Source organism: Carcharhinus amblyrhynchos, chromosome 6, assembly GCF_965287045.1.
Source record: "Carcharhinus amblyrhynchos chromosome 6, sCarAmb.v2.hapA, whole genome shotgun sequence".
In the NCBI taxonomy this organism is placed as follows: Eukaryota; Metazoa; Chordata; class Chondrichthyes; order Carcharhiniformes; family Carcharhinidae; genus Carcharhinus; species Carcharhinus amblyrhynchos.
The window spans coordinates 107,975,072-108,001,637 of NC_137329.1; the positions used below are offsets into that span (position 1 = coordinate 107,975,072).

Sequence of the window (26,566 nt, forward strand, 5' to 3'; positions counted from 1 at the left end):
CTGTTTTGTGAATGCCCATACATACCTTTCCAGGGCTGGCCATTGAATCAAAATTGTGAGTGGGTCAAATACTGGCCAATTATTCCTCCCAAATTGCTTTTTTTTCATTCTTTATTCTTTTGTGAGATGTGGGTGTTGCTGGTGAGGTTGGCACTTGTTGCCCAACCCAAATTACCCTTGAAATAGGTGGCTTGCCAGGCCATTTCAGCAGACGGTTAAGAGTCAGCCACATTCTGGGGTCAAATGTAGGTCAGAACAAGTACAAACAGACTTCCTTCCCTAGAGGAAGCAAGTGAACCAAATTGTTTTTATGCCAATCAGTGATAATTTCACGGTCAGCATTTACTGAGACTAATTTTCAGTGCTATACTTTTATGGATTTCCTCCCCATTTCCCCGTCCCCCAGTTTGTTGCTCCAGCTGATATCACCTAATTCCATATACTCCAAGGATAGAGCTTGGTAATTTTTTTCAGCTCTGTGTGGCTCAGTTAAATGTAGGACCATTTGGGAAGATTTGACACTGTCCATTACAAAATGCCCATTTAACCATTCAGGGGACAGTAATTTAGCGCAGTGCAGCTCCCTCTCAGTGACCTAGTCAGCTGAAGCTGAAGAAGTGACAGGCTTTTCTTAGGGCAAGGCTTTCTGGCCCCACTTGCCGATTGGCTCATCCAGTCCCTCCAAGAGTCAGTGGATTTCTGGCAGGGCTGCTGAATCTCCCGCAGTGGGTCCCGCCGTCGCGGGATGTCAGAAAATCCCGGCATTAGCCTCTGTGGGCTTCAAGAGTCAAAAATAAATTAATTTATGCAGTGTCAATCTAGTGCTGAGTGTGTGTTAATTCAGATCACAAAACTGGCTGTGTTTGTACACAACTTTATATTAGATTTATTGTGTGAAATTATTTGAAGGGTTGTGATGGTGCAATAAAGTACTACATCAATGTATTTTTTTTTAGTTTTTACACCGGCAATCTTCTTGGGGAGGATATTTGTTGGTTTATATGGAAAATTTATTCTAGTGCTAAATGTTTCTGATGTTGGAGTTGGATGGATTGGACAAGGGGTGGGATTTCCTAGTCCACATCCCCCCTACGTGTCTTCCAGTGGCGTAAGGCAGTTCACCATCTGCTGCCAGCAGGATTTTCCAGCCTCGCCGAAGTTTACTGTGTTGTGCGTGACTCGCCCGTCCTATCGCTGGTGAACCGAAAAATTCCAGGGGCAGGAAGGGCTAATTAATCCTGCTCAAGGTTTACATCTGACCGATGGTGAACCTACACAACTAGAATGTTCCATTTACCAGCCCTAATGAATATAAATAAAATTGAAGAGCCATTATATTATTTTATTTCGATTTCCATATCGTTCACACACTGTATAAATGATCAGGTTAAAGTCCAACAGGTTTATTTGGAATCACAAACTTTTAAAGCACTTCATCAAGTGAGTGGAGGTTAGTTCACAAACAAGATTTGTGTCGTTGCCTATATATGCCGTGTTTGTGAACCTCCCTCTCCACTCACCTGATGAAGGAACTGAGCTCCGAAAGCTCGTGATTGCAAATAAACCTGTCGGTTTTTAACCTGGTGTTGTGAGACTTCTTACTGTGCCAACCCCAGTCCAACGCCGACATCTCCACATCATGTATAAATGATCATGATCATAGCATTTATGACAATTGTGATATGCAAATACATCAGTAAATATGGATTGCTGTTGTATAGCAGGGTGAGTTCATAAACATTACTTGAATTCATTAAAATACAATTAATACAATTTGATACTTGTAGAAAATTCAACTGTGTCCATAATTTTGCAATCACCTTTTGAATAATGTGACAGGAACGAGTTCATTTGACATCTGGTCAGGAGTTAGATTGGGATGAAGAGGTTTCTGCTGCTCAGTATCACGACTGTGTCCCAGTGTCTTCGGATCATCCTTTGTATATCCTCTATACATCAGGGACAACAGGAACACCAAAGGTACAAAACTTAACACTGCTGTCTTGGCTTGGGTGTCCTGAGCAATACATTTCAACAGTACAGGCTTGTAGTTACAGTAGGTGGAATTTCCTGGCGATGGGCTTGCTGCACTAAGTGCTGATCTGACAGCAGTGCACCGACCCTGGCTCATGGATTCCTTAGAATGAACCCACTCAGAGGTGATCAGTTCTTCATTGCTCAGTGGCACCACTGGGGAGGCAATGGCTGCTGCTGGTAGTGCAACCGCCTGAAGTCCAGGATCACGGTGGGACCCAGGCCATAGATGGATGATGGCGAGAGGGAGGAATCACAGAGTGGGGTCATGTACAAGGAGGATAGTTGGCAACAAGAGCAGAAGGATGACTCTCAATGAGTTCCATCTCTTCCTGATGCTAGGTCCCTTTGAATGAGCCATTTCCCCCAGAAGCTGGCAAGCAGCCCCAACTGGTTTTGGTTTTCGGGCTTTACCCATGGTGAATCCTCCAGTGAATATCAGCAGTGGTGAATGAGGCCTTTAAATGGACATTAATTGCCCATTAAAGGACCTTAAGTGGCAGTGGAGCGGGAAGGCCGTCCACTCACCTTCACCCCATGGACTTAATTGAGGTGGAAGCAGGAAGGTGGAGGTTTCTATCCACCACCCTGCTGCCTGTTTAAATGGTTTACTGCTAACAAACTCACCTGGGAAGAGAGAATTAAATTCTGGCCAGTGTTGCATGTAAGATCATGTTAAGAGGTGCCAATGTCTTTCTGTTGCGATTGTGCAAACGTATTTGATACCTGTTTATAGACTTGTATCTTTGACATGTATACAAGTTGAAAACTTTATCAATGTGTTGCCAGGAATATTTTTTAATTTTTCTCAAATGTCATTCTCTATGAATGTGAGCATGGTGAACTATCCCTTCTCTTTCTTGATACATCTGCAGTTTTTGACAAGGTTAACTATGCCTGGCCTCTCCTCCATTGTCCAGCTGAATTGGAATTCACTTGCCTGGTTCCTATCTATCCAGTGACAGCCAGGAAATCATCTGCAATGACTGCTCTTCCCAGTCCAGCACCGTTTCCCCTTTTATCCTGCAGGATCTATCCATGTCCCCCTATTATTGCAGGGCAGCACCATGGCACAGGGGTTAGCACTGTTGCCTCACAGCGTCAGGAACCTGGATTCCAATCTCGGCTTGGGTCAGTGTCTGTGCGAAGTTTGCACTTTCTCCCCATGTTTGCACGGGTTTCCTCCAGGTGTTACGGTTTCCTTCCACAGTCCAAAAGATGTGCTGGTTAGATGCATTGGCTACATTCTCTCTCAGTGTACCCAAATAGGCGCCAGAGTGTGGTGACTAGGAGATTTTCACAGTAACTTCATTGCAGTGTTAATGTAAAGCCTACTTGTGACACTAATAAATTAACTTCCATAAAAACATTTTTCTCATCAGCATCATGCTCCTCAACTTCATTATCTGAAAACACCCAACTCTACCACCTTTCTAAACCCCTCCACTCCCTCTATGATGTCAGACTCCTTGTTCGCCATGAATAGAAATTTCCTCCAACTAAATATTGGGAAGACCAAAGCAATTTCTTTGGTCCCCACCATAACTATTTTCCCAAGCCACCAAATCCATGGATAGAATTTGCCCCAAGGGATTCTAGACCCCACCATTGGGCTCAAAGGTTGGGTGTTGGATGTCCACACTATGTGAGAGACAGTCACTCGACTGTGATATTTCCCATGACTGTCAAGTATTGGGTAAAAAACAGATGCATGCCATCCAATTAAGGAAAGTGCTGACTATCAGAGCTGAAGGGCCAACCGAGAGCTTACAGCTTGAACGGAGCAGTGATATATCGTGGTGGATAAGTGATGGTGAGAGTGCTTGACAATACAGCCACCCCCCTACTCTCCCTACTCTTCTTGAATTTAACATAAAAAATGGTTGTTGCAATCAGACTACCGCTATGGGGAGGATGCCTTCAACAGGATGGCTAATGGTTAGTGCCCAGAGGCAAGGAGGACATCTAGGTTTGCCTAGAGTGCCAGCCACCCCAATGTGCCACTGACAGTCACCCCCAGACAACTGAACTGACCCCTGCTGCAATTGGAAAATGCCAGTTAGTCACCATTAACAGGCCATTAATTAATTACCTTGCTGCCTCCATTCTGTCTCTAGGAAAATGATCAGAGGACAGTTGAGCCATTTTGACCACCCTCCATTCCCAGCCCTGGCCAGGTCTAAAGTTCGGGTCCCATCACTTTTCCTGGCAACTGTCTGAGTGTGAACCAGACCACTGTCATATTTGACTCCAAGCTGAACATCTGCCTACATGTACGGAGTCACTAAGACAGTCTGCTTCCAAGTTTGTGCCCACCTCCACTCTTCCTCATCCCATCTATGATCGAAATCTTCATCCTTTGTTTTGTTACCCCTACGCTTGACTGGTCAATGCACACCCTCCTCCCATCTTCTGCACTCCGTTTGAACTCATCCAAGACTTTGCTGCCTGTATCCTAGCTCACATCATGTCATAGAATCATAGAATCCCTACAGTACAGAAGGAGGCCATTCGGCCCATCAAGTCTGTACCGACCACAATCTCACCCAGGCCCTATCCCCGTAACCCTCATCTACCCTGCTATTACCCGCTGACATTAGGAGCAATTTACTATGGTCAATTCACCTAATCCAAACATCTTTGGAGTGTGGGAGGAAATCGAGCGCCCGGAAGAAACCCACGCAGACATGGGAAGAATGTGCAAACTCCACACAGCGACCTGACGCCAGAACTGAACCCGGATTTCTGGCAGCAGTGCTAACCTCTGTGCCACCATGCCGCCTGTGTCCCATTCACTCATTACCCCTCATTGATGTATATTTGGCCCAAGGTTAAACAATGCCTTGATTTTCAAATTCTCTTTGGTGTTTTCTAGAGGTACCCATTAGCACATCCAAATGCTTAATCAACCCCAAACAAAGAGCAGCCTAATCCTATCCTGTTCCTTTCTATAGGACCTTTATGTACACATAATTCCAGCAGGGATCACTTGTATACAATTGAGAGCAAAGATCTAATTCATTTTTGTTTAACTCGGAGATGCGCAGATCATTTGTAATGTACTGGCACCACCACGAGTGGGATGAAATGCATGTGCTAAGTGAAGTTGATTGTTGAAATGTTCCTCAGGGAATCGTGCGTACATCCGGTGGTTACACGGTGACATTAAACTGGACTATGTCACATGTGTATGGTCTCAAGTCTGGTGAGGTAAAAGTTTACTACTTATGAAAGAACTTTTTTTAACTAAGACTTCTTTCTGTGGTAAATTTATATAAAGGATTTTTTTTTTGCTTTGCGTTTTCCAGGTCTGGTGGGCAGCTTCTGACCTTGGCTGGGTCGTGGGGCATTCCTATATTTGCTATGCACCACTCCTTCACGGCAATACAACCGTTTTGTATGAGGTGGGTACAGAATCATAGGCTCCTACTGTGTAGAAGGAGGCCATTCGGCCCATCGAGCCTGCACTAACCACAATCCCACCCAGGCCCTATCTTCATAACTCCATGCATTTACTCTAGGTAGTCCCCCGACACTAAAAGGCAATTTAATATGGCCAATCCACCTAACCTGCACATCTTCTTCCTTTGAACTGGTTGCCGGGATAAGCAATTTAAGCAAGTCAATGACAAAACTTGGCCTTTGTGGTCCTCAACAATGTGTTAAGCGTCTGGGTTGCAATCTGGTAATAAAAGATGATGCAAGTCCAACTTCTTCACATAATGAACAGATGAGGTTCAGATCTAACCGCTCTCAGCTAGACGTCATTAAAGACACCATCAATAGCTGTAGTGCTGCTAAGTTACGGAAGTGAAAGATCTGTCAAGGTTTGCATTTCTGGATAGTTAGCCAGTAAATCCCCTGAGTATTTGAGTATTAAAACGGGTTTAGATTTGATGCACCTGTAGATGACCAAGCATGTTGATGGACACCCTTTAGATTCTCATGTGAAGAAGCACCGATTAGATGAGACACCCGAGAGCACGCAGTGCCTGTGGAACCGTACTCAAGCTAGGAGTTAACATCTTCAGAAAGAACATTTACAGAGAAAGGAAAGGGAAGAAGATGCCCCAGTATCTCAGGAATTTCACTGTTACCAGTAGAGAAGGTTGTAAACAAACTAAAAGCCACTCAAACTCATAACATCCATTAACTTTCATTCATTTAACAGTTGCCCATAGAAAAGCCAAACTTGAGCCTGTATATAATAATAAAAACAGAAAATGCTGGAAATACTCAGCCAGTCTGGCAGCATCTGTGGAGATGGAAACAGAGTTAACGTTTCAGTGTGTGATCTTTTATCAGAATTTTTAGTAAAATAAAGGGCACATTTCTAAAAGGGGTGCAGGAGCAGATGGGTGAGGTGTGTATGTGCAGGAGTCGTTGAAGGTGATGAGAGTAAAGTTTAGAATATCCTAGGCTTTATCAGTAGGGGTATAGAGTGCAAGAGCAAAGAGGTTATGTTAAACTGATATAAAGCACTGGTTCAGCCTCACCTGGAGTAGTGTATCCAATTTGGATACCATACTTTAAGTAAATTGTAGAGGCATTAGAAAGAGTGCAGAAAAAATTCACAAGAATGGTTTTAGGGATGAGGAACTTCAGTTATGTGAATAGATAGAAGAAACTGGAACGATTTTCCTTGGAGGAAAGAAGATTGAGAGGCGATTTGATAGAGGTACTCAAAATCACAAGGGCCGGAATTTTACGACCTGGCTCGGGCGAGGCTCGTAAAATCCTGCCTGAGGCCAATGGAGAACTTCATTCCGTGAGCCTCGCCTGTCCCAATCCCAGGGCAGGTGAGGTGGTAAAGTTCCGGCCAAGATGTCTGTGCTAAGAAGAAAGGGACAACCTGATAGTCTGGTGAAGCCAGGTTCAACAGAGACATTTAAGAAGGTAACTGGATGACCTTTGATTCCCTCGTCTGACAAGAATCTATCAACTCCGCCTTAAAACTTTTCAATGACCCCATCACCAATGCCTTATGGAGCAGAGTTCCAAAATTAGACAAACCTCTAGTAGAGAACGTTTCCCCTCATCTCTGTCCCAAAAGGGCGGCCATCTATTTTTAAACATTGCCCACTTGTTCTGGACTTACCCCCAGGAAGAAACATCCCTTCTCACATCCACCTTGTCAGTACCATTCAGGATCTTATAAGCTTCAATCAAGTCACCCCTCATTCTTCTGATCTGCGGTGGAAACGAGCCCACTTTGTCTAACCTTTCCCCATAAGACAACCTGCACATTCCAGCTATCGGTCTGGTAAATATGGACTGCAGCGGTTCAAGAAGGCAGCTCACCACTGCCTTCTCGAGGGCAATTGGGAATGGGCAATGAAAATGCTATCTTAGCCAGCGAAACTCATATCTCTTGCAAGAGTGAATAAATGGCTCACGTCCAACACATTTACATCTTTCCTTAAATAAGGAGTCCAAACCGCACATGGTATTTGCCAGTGATTATGAGGTTGCAACATGCAACTGACAGTTTCAGCGTGTAAAGTGAGGTAGATAGATAGAATCAATACCTTACTGAATCTTTCTCATCTATCAGCATAGGGTCAGTGAGCAAAGAAGACTTATTCTCAAAAGCAGTATTTTTTTTTACTCCATTCTCCATTTTCTCTGTTACAAAGCCAGTGCTCAGAGTGGACCGAGTGGACGCAAATACAATTCATGATCCTCACATGAGAGGCAAACAAGATCCAAACTGACAAGATAAGGCAGAGCCGCCCATCTTATCTGACACTTGATCTGGCTTGATCGACACTTAGCGGGGAAATTTACCATCCTGCCCACCATGGGAATCGTAGCAGGTGGGGAGGGAGGGAGGGTGTGGACCATGCAAAGGTCTGTTGACATCTGGCAGGATTTTCCGGGATTGGGGTGAGTGCAGCCGGAAAATTCCATCCTTGATCTTAACTGTTACTTTACTGCCATAAATATAAGTCAAGCCACTTGCTGTATGTAGAGGAAGTTAATGATCCAATGTGTATGTAAATATTGCTTTGTCCTAAATTTGCAAAATACTGAAGTTAAAAAGTATTGGGTGTTCAGATCATATCCACCCAAACATTTTACAGTTGGCTCAGAGGTACAGCCCTAACTTGAATAGTATTTGTTAACTTAAATGCCAATTTGCTACTTACAAATGAGAGCTTTGTTTTAGAATAATAGTATTTGCTGTAAGGCTGAGTGCTTTAACATTTTGTAAGCAAAATGACAGGAATAATTAGTAATTTCAACCTGATGTTTTCAATTAACCTTACGCTGTTAACTTTGTAGATTTCTTTAAAACTAGAGATGCTGTTACTGTTGTGTTTATGGTCTTCATCTTTTAATTCATGGAGGATCATATTTTAATATCTTAATCATTAAGGTGATTAAGAAGGCATATGGCATGTTTGCCTTCATTGGCTGGAGCATTGAGTACAAGAGTTGACAAGTCATGTTGCAGCTATATAAAATCCTGGTCAGGCCGCATTTGGAGTATTGTGTGCAGTTCTGGTCGCCACACTACCAGACGGACATGGGAGCTTTCGAGAGAGTGCAAAGAAAGTTCACCAGGATGTTGCCTGGTTGCGAAGGCATTGGTTATGAGGAGAGATTGAATAAACTAGGATTGTCTTCACTGGAAAGATGGAGGCAGAGGGGAGACCCGATAGAGGACTAGAAAATTATGGGAGGCGTAGATAGGGTAGATAGTCAGAGACTTTTTCCCAGAGTGGAAGTGTCAATTACAAGGGGGCACAGGCTCAGGGTGAGAGGGGGAAAGTTTAAGGGAGATGTGCGGGGGGAGGTTTTTCACCAGAGATGGGTGGATGCCGGGGAGCGGCTGCTAAAGGAAGCAGTGGAAGCAGGCACATTAGAGATATTTAAGAGACATTTGGATGGGTACGCGAATATGGAGGGAATAGAGGCATACGGTCCAAGTAAGGACAGAAGTTTTTTTTTAGTTTAGTTCTGGCATCATGATCAGCACAGGCTTGGAGGGCCGAAGGGCCTGCTTCTGTGCTGTACTTTTCTTTGTTCTTTCTTTTGTTCAGTTCCTACAATAAAGCAGTATAACATATGCAAGTGCTCAATAATTATTCTTTAACCAGTGTTCACCTGCTGGCACAAAAACTGCAACAGTGAAGTACAGTGTAAAATAGAGAATTGTAACAGTATCGTATCTCAGCAATGCTGCAAAAGTGTCATCACACCTTGATGTACATGAATGATATAATACTGTCTGCAAGCTATTCAGTAAGAACTCGCAAGTTTTAATATTTTAATTCTTGGACCGAGATAAAAATTGGGAACCGTTTAAAATTCATATTTGGAGGCTATATTAGAAATAATTTCTGTGAGAATTGATACTGCTTAATGATTATTATGAAATTCATCACTCAAACCAGCCTCCCATCCGTTGATTCTGTCCACACTTCCCACTAGCTTAGAAAAGCAGCCAGCATAGCCAAGGAACCCACGCACCCTGGACATTTTTTCTTCCACTTCTGCCGGGAAAAAGATACAAAAGTCAGAGGCACGTGTCAACCGACTCAAGAACAGCTTCTACCCTGCTGCCATCAGACTTTTGAATGGACCTACCTTATATTAAGTTAATCTTTCTCTGCACCTTAGCTATGACTGTAACATTGCATTCTGCATTCGCTTCTTTCCTTTTTCATGCTTTGTCTGTATAGCACACAAGAAACAATACTTTTTATTGTATGTTAATACACGTGACAATAATAAATTAGTTGAAAGCTTCCTTTAGAATTGTTGGCTTACTAATCAGATAATGCACTTTTTCAAAAGAGGATGAATGTTTTGATGGTTTGCTGGAGTAGATTTCGTTTCCCTCAATCCAGCTGTGTACTTCCAATGATCTCTTCCTCTTTACAGGGGAAGCCAGTTGGGACCCCAAATGCTGGAGCATATTTTCGTTTGCTATCAGAACACGGAGTGGCTGCGCTGTTTACTGCACCGACTGCCTTGAGAGCTATTCGTCAGCAAGATTTCGAAGCAGTACTTGGTGGACAGTACCATTTTCCAAGGTGACTTTTCACAAGCGTAAGGGCCAAATAAACTTTTATAGGTTTTCATTTAATTCTCCATTGTAAATTTCTCCCAAATTTACTTAATGCAGGGGTGTGTGGCATTCAATTTATATGGTGGACTTGATCTGACATTTTGACACCAGGCCTGCGTTGCATTCAGCCAAAATTACTCAGGCGCATCTGAGGGAGAAATTGCTGTTCATTAGCTCATTTTTGGGAGTGGAACAATCACAATCTCTGGACATGAGATTTTGCACCTCAGTCCATACAGGTTTGGATGACTGGCTATGCTCGATTGCCTCTTAGTGTCAGGAAGATTAGCAGGGGAAACACATGGGGATATGGGGATAGGGCTAGGTGGGCTTGTTGTCGGTGCAGACTCAATGGGCTGAATGGCCTGCTCCTACACTGTAGGGATTCTGTGACCTGCACCAGTGGAATGGCCAACTCTTTTTAGGCATCCCAGGTGACAGCCTGAATGGACCAATTTAAATGTATTTTACAATTTTTTGCGCAGCTTGTGAAAAATTAAGTGATGCATGTGACATGCAAGTTCTAACAAGTTTCCCAGTTTTCCAGCAGCTTAAAGCCTGGTTACAGCCGGTGTGTTGGCAGAGCTTAAAAAGCAATTGGTTTCACTTTTCGTAAGAGCTGGATTGCTTTTTATAACAAAGGCACTGGAGCTGATTGTGATTGTTTTGTTTTATCTCCAGGGAATGGGGAACTGTTTGAGTTTTAATTAAAATAATTAACTTATTAAATTGTCATTGTCATTATCATCACCGTTGTCAAAATAAATGGTGGAAATGAAAGCTTCCAGAAAATAAAGTAACTGAGTATTTTGAGATGACATGTGGTGAGTATTGCATGGTTGGGAGGATTAGCTAATTTTGATGCTGCAGTTCAAAGAACAAAGAAAATTACAGCACACGAACAGGCCCTTCAGCCCTCCAAGCCTGCACCGACCATACTGCCCGACTTAACTAAAACTCCCTACCCTTCCGGGGACCATATTTCTCTATTCCCATCCTATTCATGTACTTGTCAAGACGTCCCTTAAACGTCACTACTGTATCCGCTTCCACGACCTCCCCTTGGCAACGAGTTCCAGGCACCCATTACTCTCTGCATAAAAAATCTGCCTCGTACATCTCCTTTAAACCTTGCCCCTCACACCTTAAACCTATGCTCCCTAGTAATTGACTCTTCTACCCTGGGAAAAAGCTTCTGACTATCCACTCTGTCCAGGGCTCTCATAATCTTGTAGACTCCTATCAGGTCTTCCCTCAACCTCCATTGCTCCAGTGAGAACAAACCAAGTTTTCCCAACCTCTCCTCATAGCTAATGTCCTCCATACTAGGCAACATCCTGGTAAATCTTTTCTGTACCCTCTCCAAAGCCACCACATCCTTCTGGTAGTGTGGCGACCAGAATTGAACTCTATTTTCCAAGTGTGGCCTAACTAAGTTTTGTAAAACTGCAACATGACTTGCCAATTTTTAAACTCAATACCACGGCCAGTGAAGGCAAGTATGCCATGTGCCTTCATGATTACCTTCTCCACCTGCATTGCCACTTGCAGTGACTGTGTACCTGTACACCCAGATCCCTTTGCCTATCAATACTCTTAAGGGTTCTGCCATTTATTGTATTATTCCTATCTGTATTAGACTTTCCAAAATGTATTACCTCACACTTGTCTGGATTAAACTCTATCTGCCATCTCTCCGCCCAAGTCTCCAACTGATCGATATCCTGCTGTATCTTCTGATGGTCCTCATCGCTATCCGCAAATCCACCAACCTTTGTGTTGTCTGCAGACTTACTAATCAATCCAGTTACATTTTCCTCCAAATCATTTATATGTATTACAAACAGCAAAGGTCTCAGCACTGATCCCTGAGGAACACCACTTACTCCGGGCTTGGCACGGAGCCCTGTGCTAAGCCAGACTCAACTATGTTCTTTAACAGTCCAATCACGACATCTCCACATCATGAACACCACTTGTCACAATCCTTCACTCAGAAACGCACCCTTCCACTGTTACCCTCTGTCTGCTTTGACTGAGCTAGTTTTGTATCCAACTTGCCAGCTCACCTCTGATCCCATGATTCACCTTCTGCACCAGTCTGACATGAGGGACCTTGTCAAAGGCCCTACTGAAGTCCATGCAGACAGCATCCACTGCCTTATCTTCATCGATCATCTTCATCACTTCCTCGAAAAATTCGATCCAATTCGTGAGACACGACCTCCTCTTCACAAAACCATGTTGCCTCTCACTAATACGTCCACTTATTTCCAAGTGGGAATAAAGTCTGTCTCAAAGAATCCTCTCCAATAATTTCCCTACTACTGATGTAAGGCTCACCGGCCAATAATTAGCTGGATTATTCTTGCTACCCTTTTTAAACAAAGGAACAACATTGGCTATTCTCCAATCCTCTGGGACCTCCCCTGTAGTTCCTATTGTTGCAGCTTTTGGTGTTGTTGGCTAGTTGAAAGTGATTGATTAGTTTTTGTACCGAGCAATGATCTGGACGGTAGAAAGTGAATGAGATAGTGACAGGAATCAGGGCTGGCTGGTTGGCCAAATGCAACAGCAGAATGGCAGCGATGGGAACTTTGAGCATTGTCATCCTGAGAGAATGTACAAGATACGTGGATTGAAACCACAGCCACTTTGCCAAGGATGAATCATAAAATCCCTACAGTGCAGAACGAGGCCATTTGGCCCATCCCACCCAACCCCTATTCCTGTAATCCCATGTATTTACCCCATTAATTGTCCTAACCTACACCTCTTGGGATTCTAAGGGAGAGTTTAGCATGGCCAGTCTACCTAACCCATACATCTTTGGACTGTGGATGGAAACTGGAGCATTTGGAGGAAACCCACGCAGACACGGGGAGAATGTGCAAACTGCACAGAGAAAGTGACCCAAGCTGGGAATTGAACCTGGGTCCTGCTGCTGTGGGGCAGCAATACTAACCACTGTGCCACCCCCATGCACCTCAGCAAACCTAGTAATTGGAGTATAGATTACTGAACTGCTATGAGAAACTCCCTTTGAATACTGTGTTCCACAACCATGATGGCAGCAGATTGAGTTGGCATTGCAGTAAACTGGGTGAGAAAGAGACCATTCAGCCCATAAAGCCTGCGCCAACAGCAATCCCACCCAGGGTCCATCCCTAGGACCCCATGTATTTATCCCTGCTAATCCTGTCGACTAAAGGACAATTTAGCATGGCCAATCATCCTAACCCACATATCTTTGGACTGTGGGAGGAAACTGGAGCACCCAGACATGGGGAGAATGTGCAAACGGCACACAGTCACCTACAGAATTGATCCACTGTGCCACCGTGCTGCCCAGCTTCTACTATGGCACTTAGACATGGGGTGGGGTTGGGGGGGATTGCTTCAAGACATCAGCCATCAGCCACTACATCATGGTTATATCTATAACTGCTCTCTTGGTGCTTCCTGCCACTTCTGCATTGATAAGGATTGACTCTGGGCTTGGCAAGGAGCCCTGTGCTAAGCTAGACTAGATTATGTTCTTTAACAGTGACAGCAGGCTTCCTGGTTGGCCTGCCAATATGACAGGCATTGCCCATCAGCAGTTTTCCTCTCTGAACCAAAGCATCGATCAGCGTCACGTGCAGCAGAACTCATGGGTGTCCTCCGTGTCGCTGGAACCTGCATTAGCCTTTCCCCCTGGCCTGACTACAAAACCTTTGTTCCTGCTGGCTGAACCCGTGCAGATCTCACCTCTTCTACTTCCCTTTACAGTACATGCAATAGTGACTGTGAGTTTCCAACTGAGTGACAGTGCTTCATCCTACATCTCTCCTTCACCTCAGCCTTCAGCCTCAGGCTCCACTGGCTAGCCAGGTGACTGTGCTTGGATAGCTGAAAGCATAAAGACAAAAGGACATGGTTGGAGCGAGGGAAGGGATGTGCGTGAGGACAGGAGTGTGTTTGGCAGCATGTAAAACAGAAGAAGTTCTGGGAAGTGGGTTGGGAAGAAAGGTACTGTCATCCTTCCTGGTTTCAACCCTATTCCTGGCCACAACCTCTGCTTCTTGGAGGTGAACACATGCAACTGTGCCTGCCCCCTGCTGGTCAGCTGCTGCTCATGCATGTTATGTTCCACCTTGTCCTGCTAGAGAGGAGGAAATTTATCATTGAGTATGATGTTCCTGCCTCAGTTGATGAGTTAGCAGCTTTGGGATGTGAAACATATTAGATGGAATTTGTAAATTACGTGCATGTTGTATAGCTCTTACTATAAAGGAATGGTTGAATGCTACCACCTCAGACTGTATAATGGTGAAAAGCTGTGTATTCAGTTGGAATTTTGCTGAGTCTTGGACATTCTGTGGACCTTTAGAAAATGGTGAGCAGACACGGAAATGGAAGCCTTGTCCTCTTTTCCGATGGATCTCAATTTTGCTGTTGGGGTAAAGCCACAAATGAGGGAAACCTGAATTCAATAGAACCATTTGAACTTCAGGCTAAACCCAAACAGACCCCATTTTTGCTATAACAAGGACCTTAACCCGCAATGTGGAAGTCACAAATATTTAGAATAGACAGAAATGTTCTTGAAGGGCAGATAAGTTCTGTAAAATAGTTTATGATGTAAAGTCCTTTAAATCCCAGCCCTTTAGAAACAAAGCAAAATATAGGCTGCCTGTGTCTGTGAGAGTTGAAAAACTCTTTTATCAGTCATAATTACAATTGCTGTTTGTTGATATTTCTCGAAGTCCTATAATTATTCATTATGAGTGCTTTGCTGCTTTCCACTAACTATAATTAGCTCCTCCGGGGTTTTAGAATCATAATTTGATTGACACCCAAGGAGGTTATTAAAGGGGTAACTCGTCAGAATTCTACTGCCCTGCACGCCACGGAATTGGAGGGGGTGAGGGGCAGACAACTGAAATGTCTGTTGACCTCAGGCAGGAATTTTCAGTCTCGCTCGAGAGCAAGGCCGTAAAATCTCACCCACTATCTTTGATGTACTGGGCAGCATGGTAGCACAGTGGTTAGTGTTGCTGCCTCATAACTCCAGGAATTCGGGTTCAATCCCTGGCTTGGGTCACTGTCTGTGTGGAGTTTGCTCGTTCTCTCCATCACTGCGTGGGTTTCCTCTGGGTGCTCTGGCTTCCTCCCACAGTCCAAACGTGCAGATTGAGTGCATTGGTCATGCTAAATTGCCCTTAATGTCCCAGGATGTGTTGGTAAGAGGGATTAGAAGGGTAAATATGTAGAGTTATGGGGATAGGGCCTGGGTGGGATTGTGGTTGGTGCAGACTAGATGGGCCACATGGCCTCCTTCCTCACTGTATGGTTTCTATGATTCTATGTGGGGTTGTGAATATAAATTTGTTTTTATAATGGATTAAGCACTTGAGGAGATTCAATAGTTTTGAAGGATTTTCATGAATTGGTCTATTTTTATGATGTGGTTAAATTTACAGTAGATGTCCAGACCTTCATTTTACTTCATCACAACATGGCTTCTGGAGTCTGCTATGATAGATACTGACTGAGGTGACATGGAGGGCCAAGGGTGGTTAGTGACTGGAATGGGCTGACATTAATTTGGTATGAATGGGTAAGGGCATGAGTTGGCATGAGAACATGGAGGGGCATGAAGGTGGCATAGGGAGTGAATGGGGAGTGGAGATTGAGGTGAGCCTTTTAAACAGTCCATCGACAACTCCTGTCCACCTCTGATCTCCATCCGGGCCCAAGAGGCCTAACTCTTTTTTGCATCTGCCCTGACTGTCGGAATGAAAATGACCCCATTGTGGGATGCGAGTGTGACAAGCCAGGAAAACTCCCCACATGTGCTACTCACCTCGAAAGTGAAAATCTGGTCATCTCTTTTGGTGTGGTTGTGATAAGAACAGAAAATGCTGAAAGCATTCGCCACATCAGGCATAGCCTGAAAGGAGAGCAGATATTTTGGGCGGAATGCTCTCAAAAAAATTCTAAATGTTGAATTTGCAGGAAAGCTGGAGTAATTCACGCTGGTTTTTACATTAGGAATACACACTAGAATCCCCCACACTCTGTGTGATGCTGAGGTCACCAGTCTGAATATCATTACACTTCAAAGGGCCACCCAGGAGGCTGAAACCTGCAGTCTGCTACACATGTGCAGTGGCCCCAAACTGTCAGCCTCCCATCTGCTGGTCAGCCCTGCAACCCCCTCCTCAACGTTGCCCCTTCAGCCTCCCCATAGCCTGATCATGGTCCCCCCAACCATTTCTGCACTGAACATCACCCCACTCCCCGCGCCATCCTGGACCACCCCAATCTCCAGCCACACCACCCCCCCCACACTCCTACAATGCCATTCCAACCCCCCCTCCCCAATCTGCCAGATCACTGGTCTCCTTCCGGTCCCCACTGATCTCAATGGCACAGTGGCAAGCAGGACCCTCCATCCACACTGATTGCCCCTAGGCCCCATCCCCATGACACTGCAGTATGCCTGGTGGATAGTGCCAAGATGTCCTCTGGACATGGGCTTTTGCCCCTTGGGCAGTGCCAGGGCACAGGCTGGCACTGCCAGGGTGCCCATGCCCAGGGGTACCAAACCCCTCCTCCACCCATGAATGTGAATGTGGGTGTGTTGGGGGGGGGGGGCAGCGGGGATGATTAAATGATAAAAAGGATAATTGTACAAGGCAAAAAAGGGTGACAAATAAGGACACAAAATCTGGGTGTTGAGGAGGTGGAAATGTAACAGCGGAAGCGTTACAGATGCCTGATACCCCAAGAAGATTGATGTGGTGGTTATGATCTGAAGTGGTTGAATTCAACGTTGAGGCTGGAAGACTATCCAGTGAAGACTTTTCTGGAGCTGAGGCTGATCATGATTTGGAAACAGGAGGCTGAGAACAAAGAGTGAGAGGAAGTGAGTTAAAATTGCCAAATTCTTCACAGCATGTAAATAAATTAATACTATTCCGTTCCAGGTTCAGGACTTTGTTTGTCGCTGGTGAACATTGTGATGCAAGCACTTTGGAATGGGCCAAACAAGTCTTCAAAGTTCCTGTTCTTGATCACTGGTGGCAAACAGGTAAGAATGTTGATACCAGTTGCTAATGTGAATGCTAAACTTGGGGTACAGACTGAACTGTTTAATGCCAAAGCCATTGTTCAATGCAAAACCAGTTTTGGGAAAGACACTTCTCAAGAAGGAGTGTTGTAATTGTATTGGAAATGATCCCTTTAGTCATTGAATAGACTTGGAGAACAGCTTTATAATATATTAAGGGAGTTCACTGTAAGATGCTACTTCCATTTCTGCTTATCTGTATCATTAAATTTAAGTTGCAACTTCCACCCAAATGCATTCACATTGGACAACTGGGGCTCATCCAATTAAAAACACAAAACAATTTGGATTTTATTTCACCTTTAATAAAGATTCCTTGTGCTTCATGTCATTTCTTTTGGCCATTGACACAAATCGTTCAGAACTGATGCTTACTGGACACGGTACTCCAGTTGAGGCTGAACCAGAGCTTTCATGAAAACTTATCAGAAACTTGCTTGATGCATTTATTGATAAATCACAGGATTCTGTTTGTCATCTTAATCACGTTCTCGACCTGCCCTGCCTCCATTGACAATTTGAAGTGTAAAATCCGCGGTATGATAATGCCACTATGGCGAAGGCACTATATAACTGTTGTTGCAAGCTTAATGGAGAATTTCAGAAGATGGATGGAGAAAAGAGCATCAAACACATTTCTTCTTCATTTCACCTCACAAGGGACTCAAAGGGTGGGACTTTCTGGTCTCGTTTGTCCCGAAACAGTAAAATCCCGCTTGAGGTCAATGGACTTTCCCATTGTCCGCCTCTCACCCGCTCCAATTCCCGTGGTGGGTGGGACGATAAAATTCCACCCAAAGCTTTTCATTGCACTTAGGAGAGCAGTAGAATGTGAGGGTTTTGAATGAGAGAATGTTGTAATATTGTTGTTACTGCAAGTTGCGGTGAAGACTTGCTTGAGCAGTGTAGTGGGATGGGAGAATCGCCCTCCTAGTGTCTTAAAGAAGGGAAATGTGCAAGAGAGGCAGAGCCTCTCAAAGGGATGGAATTCCAATGTGTAGGGCCTTGGGAACAGAAAGAATGGGACCAATGATGGTGCAGTTAAATTGGAATGCTTAGGGAATTAGATGAATGCAGGAAGCTTGGAGGCTTCAATGGAAACCTGGATGTGGATGATGGCACCTTTCCCCTTGATATAGCCCCTCCCACTGGCTACATCTTCCACAATTTCCCCCTTCCAGACTGTCAAGGTCACAGTATGGCGCTTATCACCATCTCATATCCTGGCCTGACCACACCACCCCCCTGCTCCTTTACCACTTTGTCCTCCTTTGACCATCTAGATAGGATTACAGAGGATATATTAGGTTTTACCATCAACATTGTCTATTCCCTTGCCTCCAATGCTTGTCTGACCTCCCCTTAAAATCATCCACATCCGCTTCCTGTGGTAGCAAGTTCAATATTCTTACCGCATTTTGGGTAAAAAGGTTTCTTCTGAATTCCCTACTAGATCTCACCTCGTTCCACTGTATTATCATCTCATTCAAAATGCTGACATGCTACTGCTCTCCCAAGGGTGATGAAGAGTTTTGGCTGGCATTTTACAGTGCTGCCCGACACAGGAATTGGAGCGACGAGGGGCAGGCGATGGGAAGGTTCGTTGACCTCGGGTGGGAATTTACCGTTTTGGGATGAGCACAATCGTAAAATTCTGCTCTTAGCGTCCACTCTGAGGTGAATTGATGTAGAAGGAATGTGCTTGATGGTCTTTTCTCCATCTGTCTTCTGAAATTCTCCATTAAGCTTGCAACAACAGCTTTGAAGTTATATTGTGCCTTTGCCATAGTGAATGTCTCACGGTACTTCACGGGAGCAATGTCAAGAAATGTTTGATGCTGAGCCACACAGGGAACTATTTAGCATTGATGACCAAAAGCTGGGCCAAAGAGGTTGTTTTTAAGAAGTGTTTTAAAGAAGAGAGAGAATGAGAGAAACTGAGGGGTTCAGGGAGGAATTCCAGAATTTGGGTCCTCAGCAGCTGAAGACATGGCCGTCAGAAATGGAGTGATTAAAATTGGAGAGGTGGAAGAGCCTGAATTAGAGGAGCGCAGGTATCTTTGGAGGGCTGTAGGGCTGAAGGACATTACAGAGATGAGAGGGGGACAAGGCGAGGATTTGAATACAGGACAAGAATTAAATTTATCATCTTTTGGACTGCCTAAATAATGGAACAAATTTTGTGCATTAGTACAATTGTTTGAGTAATAATATGATTGTGCAGTTTTGTTTTTATATTTCAAACAGAAACTGGATCTCCAATAAGTGCATCGTGTGTAGGCCTGGGCAACTCTCTAAGTCCCCCCATAGGACAAGCTGGAAAACCTGTACCAGGATATAATGGTATAGTCATTTTTTTATCCCTTTCATTCCCTGCTAAAATGTTCAGGTAATGTGTCTTTTGTATTCGCTCAATTTTATCTTGATGAAGATTGACATCAAGAGCAAGTGCAAAGCTTTCACTGGTGAAATTTCGAAAGGTAAATGCTTTGAAATATCATAGCAATCTTGCATTCAATTTGCTTTCTTACCACAAGTAAGATTCTTTCACGGCCTTCTTTATATAATGTTGGTTCTTGCCCATTTATTTTGTGGGCCAAATTCATGTAAATAATGATTTTGATGCTAAAGTTATTTCTGGAGTGAATCTCACCAGCCTGGAATCTGCACGATTAATAAGCGATTTACCAAGAGACAAAAGCCTGAACATTACTGTGGACTCTGTTACATGAATGATTGAAGTGTTCATTCCACAATCTCTTCACAATTCCATCTAAGATATTTGTCATTTAAAAGAATAAAAAACTCAATTTATAAGTAAAACACCAGCAAGACCAGAATTCATGGCTCCTTCTGAGTTTTCCTTGAGCAGTTGGTGATGGGATGACCTTCGTTCCGTGACAGTCCATGTAATGAAGCTATTCCTGCAATGTTAAGTAGGAATTTGACCTGTGATGATGAAAGAATTGGGTCCAAGCTGTGGTGTTTTTGTGACTTGGAGATTATAATGTTTGCGTGGATCTGTTTTATTTGTAAATTGTGCTGTTTAGATGGTGGAGAGGTTCTGAGTAGCCATGAGCTGACACTTGCTGCAGAAGACACAATCTCTGTCATGCTGCAGTAGTTATGGCATTTATGTAGCTGGCCCAGTTGAGTTATGTTTTAACTAAGTATTCTGAATTGAACAGCCAGTGGACTATTTCCTGAGCTGTCAGGATCACCAATACAAATGCACAGTGGGGAATGCATGTCTTCCTTGAAACTGATAGGCTGGGAAGACTTTGATCAATGGAGTGACAGAGTAGCACAATGGTTGGCAGTGCTGCCTGATGCTAAAATTTACCTTAGTGTCAGGGGGGATAGCAGAGTAAATATGAGGGGTTATGGGAATAGGGCCTTGATGGGATTGTTATTGGTGCAGACTCAACAGGCTGAATGGCCTCCTTTTGCACTGTAGGGATTCTATGATCACAATCTCATAAATTCATAATAGTAACAAAAAGAATCTTGTACAGTCTGTTCCTCTGGGTTCTCACTTTTACCTGGAGTTCCTGCTGTGGTATCTGAGGGAGCGAAGTGTACTGATATTTCCCAATGGCAGGGAGGTGGGACAGGGGAACTGCCAATGTCAGCAGTGACTGGCTGTGAAAACCCCATTCTCTTCATGCACACACCTCTGCCTGAGAACCCTGTTTTGGGGCCTCACTTCCTGGAATTGGATCTCTGTGCCCATCTCCTCTGCCCCCATGCTGCATTCCCTGCTGTTGCCGTTCCTCTTGCTGTTGGCAGGATAGAACTGGATAAGTTTCTCCTGTACCATGGTGAAGGCTGGCTGTTAGGAAGTAAGGCTGGAGGTGAGTGAAGTTCAAGATAGGTGAAAAATCTTCCAAAGAAGTTGGCAATCATCTGACCAGCATTAAACACTCTCACTGAGAACAGCAGCCTCTTGTTTGTCACAGAATCATTACAGTGCAGATGAAGGCAATTTGGCCCATTGAGTCTGCACTGACCACAATTCCATCCACACCATAGCCACATAACCCCGATTACTTTACCCTGCTCATCCCCCTAATACTCAGGGGTCATTTACTATGGCCAATCAACCTCACCCACACATCTTTGGATGTGGGAGGAAACTGGAGCACCAGAAGGAAACCCACACAGACACAGGGAAAATGTGCAAACTCCACACAGTCAGTGACCCAAGGCCAGAATTGAACCCGGGTCCCTGGCGCTGTGAGGCAGCAGTACTAACCACTGTGCCCCCAAGCAGCCCCACGGTGCATTATAATTTTTAGGACTGTCTTTATTTAAAGGTAAAGTGAAGGGGATTGTGTGACCTGTTTTGAAGATTGCTGAGTACAAAGCTGAGTGTTCTGATTGATGAAGATTAAAGGAGGAGGTTTATTGTTTTGATGGGAAGAGAGTACATTTGGAAACAATGGCAGAGGCCTAGGTGCTGCCGATAGCTAGAAATATGTTGAGAAAATTAGGTTATAAACAGTTCTGGTTTATTTATATCCAGTGTGAAATAGAGTTAGGCTCTCAAGGATAGCTAATTAGCATCTCTACAGGATACAAAGCCAAATGCACATTGCCATGGAGATGATCTTTAAATTAGGAAGGGCAGCGTGGTGGCACAGTGGTTAGCACTGCTGCCTCACAGTGCCAGAGACTCAGGTTCGATTCCCAGCTTGGGCTGCTGTCTGTGCGGAGTTTGCAAGTTCTCTCAGCGTCTGCTTGGATTTCCTTCAGGTGCCCTGGTTTCCCCCCACAGTTCAAAGAAACGTGCTGGTTAGGTGCAGTGGCCATGCTAAATTCTCCCTCAGTGTACCCAAACAGGGACTGGAGTGTGGCGACTAGGGGATTTTCACAGTAATTTCATTGCAGTGTTAATGTAAGTCTACTTGTGACAATAATAAATAAACTTTACTGTCAGCTATTCCTGTGTTAAATGTATAGGCTTCTACTAACGTGGAGGTATCTCATGAACAAAGAACAAAGAAAATTACAGCACAGGAACAGGCCCTTCGGCCCTCCAAGCCTGCACTGACCATGCTGCCTGACTTAACTAAAACCCCCTATGTTTCTGGGGACCATATCCCTCTATTCCCATCTCATTCATATATTTGTCAAGATGCCCCTTAAAAGTCACTATCGTATCTGCTTCCACTACCACCCCCGGCAACGAGTTCCAGGCATCCACCACTCTCTGTGTAAAAAAAATCTGCCTCGTACATCTCTCTTAAAACTTGCCCCTCAGACCTTAAACCTATGCCCCCTAGTTTATTTAATTATTTTCTGTTATCCTATAATTTATTGCTGTGAGTTACTCAGCAATTTATACAATATTTTTTACATGAATAGACTCCAATAAAGGTTAATTTTCTCTTTTCAAGACGAAAAGGACTTCATATGTTGCCCTTTAATTACTTCTGAGAGGTAGAACGATGTGTACAGATTGCTTTTATATTAAATATTTTAATGTTTTGAACAATGAAACGCTGAAGATATTTAGCATGCTCAGCAGCATAGACTAACAAGTATTTAGATGGGAAAACGTTTCAAGTGACTGGATATCACTCAGACATTGCACCTATTACTGAGCATAACGACTGGAGCTTTCCAGCCATTCACAACCCGCTGCATCTGCAAGCGAGGATGAAGAATTTGGCGTTCAGCCAAATCTCTGACTGCAGTGGGACTGGAAAATCCCACTGGCGTGAATGGCTGGATTAACTGCAGCTGGAATCATTTTTTGTCCGGTTAATGATTTTGTAGATGGATTTTGCAATCCATTGTATCACCTCTAAAGAGCACAACCTTGTGGTGGCAAAGCGATACTACAAGTTATGGCCCAACAAATGGAATACGTCCTGTGGATGATGCGTTTATTTTGTGTAACGCAGTCTGCATCGTGTTACAAGTGACAACAGATCGTGGGGTGTGAGAGAACATCCTAAACTCTTGAGAGTGACACTGAAGCGGCTGAATATTAATCCAGCCTCATACATGGGGATGGAAATTGTACTCTCAGGCCTTTATCTTACATCTAACATGTCAGAAATGCAATTTGGTGTTTCTTGTAGTTTTCTTTTGATTTGCTGCTGCTGGTGAAATCTCTTGTGATGACATCTGTACCTACGTTTGCAGCTAAAGAGACCTTTTATTTGACAAGTGTTCATGTCACGTTTCATTTCAATAATTTCAATAGTCGTTTCCAAAATTGTTTTTTTTTAAAGCAGTTCAATCCCAGATACTAATGATTGTTTTATCAATGAACTGCTTTATAAATGTTCATGATAAGAAATAGTATAGATTTACTCAAAAAGTTATCCTGAATACTTTCGTACCTTTCTTTAGACTAGAATTGCCATTTTTATTGTGGTAAGACAGTTGGACATTCTTGATTTGCCCTTTCACCTATCTGTAGCCTGTTTCTTTCCCTAAGTAGACCATTAACCACTAGCAATAGGCCCACAAGGGCTGGGATTTTCCACGCCTGTTTGTGGCAGGAGTGGAAAATTTCGCAAGGAGGTCAAAGTTGTCTTTCACATCAATGTAAAAGCAGGAAGTGATTGTCCCCCTTCCCTTTTTCCCTGTCAGTTATGGGCCACATTTCCTGCCATTTATCATCAGGAACCTCAATGTAATACATTAACGTATCACGATTGGTTCCGTACACCAGTATCGTACCCCAAAGTCAAATAATACAGACATGGTAGCATGTTGACAAAATGGCACAATGCACAACTGATGTCAGAAGGCGAGCATGCAGTATTCTGAGAAGAGCTTGGAGGCGTGTGCAATGCTTTGATGGCCACCTTTCAGACTGCACCGCATATCTGATTTGTTCTTTTTCACATTTGGAGTTTGTTTTAAAAGTCTCGTAAGTGGCAGTGGGTGAAAGTGTTCGATCGATAGTGGGGGAATGGTGTCAGCTAAAGTTTTCTGTTGATCTGGGCAGCAGTCATCAAAAACATGCATCACTGATGGAAGTCACTTCCCCACTGTTAAACATTCTTTCATCGAATCATAGAATCCTACAGTGCAAAAGGAGGCCATTCGACCCATTGAGTATACACCTACCATAATCCCATGCAGACCCCATCCTCATAACCCCATGCACTTACCCTAGCTAGTCCCCCTAATACTAACACGTGTCAGTCCGTCTAACCTGTGCACCTTTGGACTGTGGGAGGAAACTGGAGCACCTGGAGGAAACCCGCTGCCAATCATATTGTCAGGGCAAGTCACTAATGAAAATGATATATTAGCTGGTTTATAACGCTGGTTCATGGCTCAGGTTTCGATCAGCATTCACATTGTCTTGAACTGATCACTTTCATTGGATTCCTTTTGCTGGTAAACCCAAATCCATTCAATATTGTTAATATTAATGGCTTTTAATAATGTAGATGACTAATGACCATTCACTTTGCAGGCATCAACTATATCAATGACAAAGTGAATGGAACTTACCTAGAATGCAAATTTTAATCCACTTTATTAAAAAAATTTGTATTCTGTTATTTTGTAGTTAAGATTCTGGACAATGATCAGAAGGAAATGGACTGCAACAATCTGGGGAATATTGTGGTTAAGTAAGTGTTAATGGTTATTTTTCAACTAAAGCTGTTATAAGATGCAATAAGGATCATTAATCCTTTTAAATCAACAGATCATATGTTCTTTAGATGGAATGTGCAAATCAACCCGTATGTATTGATCAAACTTTTTCAATCCAATCCAGACCCATGAAATGCCACACCCCTGTTAGGAATGAGAAAGAAATTTTTTTTCAAGTGAAAGTATTCACCTTGTTATGGATATATTAACATGCAAGATATGAACATCACTGGTATTTATTGGCAATCCCTAGTTAACCTTGAGAAGGTGATGGTGAATCATGTTGCATCTCTGCCATCAATGCGGTGAAAGTATTCTCTCAATGCTGTTAGTAGATATTTTCTGGATGTTTTGAGCTTCAGCGTGCAGAGGACGGCAATGCATCCAAGGCAGGATAATGTGCAATTTGATGGGGAGGTTGGGAGTATGCCCAAGCACCTATTCTTCAAGATGATAAACCTTGTAGGTTTGGAATGTACTGCTGAAGAAGCCTTAGCAAGTTATTCTAGTGCACTGTATGTTGTATGCATTGAAGCCACAGCAAGCTAATAGTGGAGGAAGTGGCTGTTTAAGGATGGGGGTGCCAATCAAACAGAACTGCTTTGTTCTGGATGGTGTAGGGTTCTTTTGTGTTGTTGCAGCTAAACCCATCCAGTGTAGAGGATTCCCTCACATTCATGCCCCCTGCCTTGTCGGTGACTGAGCAGGTTTGGGGAGTCAGGAGGTGAGTAACTCACTGCAGAATAACCCCTGACCTGCTGTAGAAACCATGGCTGGCTCATATATATGGCTGGCTCAGCTGAGTGTCTAACCAGTCGATTTAGATTGTGGGATTATTTGTTGTTGATAGTCCCATTAAATGTCAAGGGCAGATGGTTAGGCCCCCTTGTGTTACAGATGATTATTGCCTGTCACAAATGGTCACTATCATTGTGGTGGCACGGTAGCACAGTGGTCAGCACTGCTGCTTCACAGCTCCAGGGACCTGCGTTCGATTCCCGGCTCGGGTCACTGTGTGGAGTTTGCACATTCTCCCCGTGTCTGCGTGGGTTTCCTCTGGGTGCTCAGGTTTCCTCCCACAGTCCAAAGATGTGTGGGTTGGTTGATTGGCCATGCTAATAAAATTGCCCCTTAGTGTCCTGAGATGGGTAGGTTAGAGGGATTAATGGGTAAAATATGTGGGGATGTGGGGGTAGGGCCTGGGTGGGATTGCGGTTGGTGCAGACTCGGTGGGACGAATGGCCTCTTTCTGTACTGTAGACTTTCTATGATTTCTATGATATCAGTCCAAGCCAGATTGCTGCATATAGGCATGGAATGTGTCATTATCTAAAAAGTTTTGAATGGAACCAAACAGTGCGAAACAATCAGCAAACATTTGTAATGTTTTAGTGCGGGGGAGGTCTTCGGTCATGGCTGCAAATATTGATTTTGGCCTGAGGATTTATGGCAGTGAAATGGTTTGCCTGTAGCAATCACAATGGTCTAACTTTGTGCCTCTAGCCATTGGAGAGACCCCCCCCCACCTGCCATACCCCCACCCCCCACATCCCCCCTCTCCCTCCCGTCCCCGCCACTAATTCCCATTGACTTCAGTTGTACAAGAGCTCCTCAGTTGAATGTAACCTGTTGACGGGAAGTCATTTTTGGCTGAATTTAAAAACGCGTTCTCCAGTCACTCGAATTAAACATTTGCATTCTAAGGCCAC

General features: G+C 43.9%; 1 protein-coding gene across 1 annotated transcript in view; it reads left to right on the forward strand.

Moving 5' to 3' along the window:
* Positions 1 to 26,566, forward strand: part of acss3 (acyl-CoA synthetase short chain family member 3) — a 69,505-nt gene that overhangs the window by 30,132 nt on the left and 12,807 nt on the right. The window contains exons 5-11 of the mRNA XM_080191156.1: positions 1,840 to 1,980; positions 5,164 to 5,244; positions 5,343 to 5,438; positions 9,925 to 10,076; positions 17,086 to 17,189; positions 19,476 to 19,571; positions 24,769 to 24,832. Coding sequence (XP_080047282.1) covers positions 1,840 to 1,980; positions 5,164 to 5,244; positions 5,343 to 5,438; positions 9,925 to 10,076; positions 17,086 to 17,189; positions 19,476 to 19,571; positions 24,769 to 24,832 — 734 coding nt within the window. The remainder of the gene's footprint in view (positions 1 to 1,839; positions 1,981 to 5,163; positions 5,245 to 5,342; positions 5,439 to 9,924; positions 10,077 to 17,085; positions 17,190 to 19,475; positions 19,572 to 24,768; positions 24,833 to 26,566) is intronic.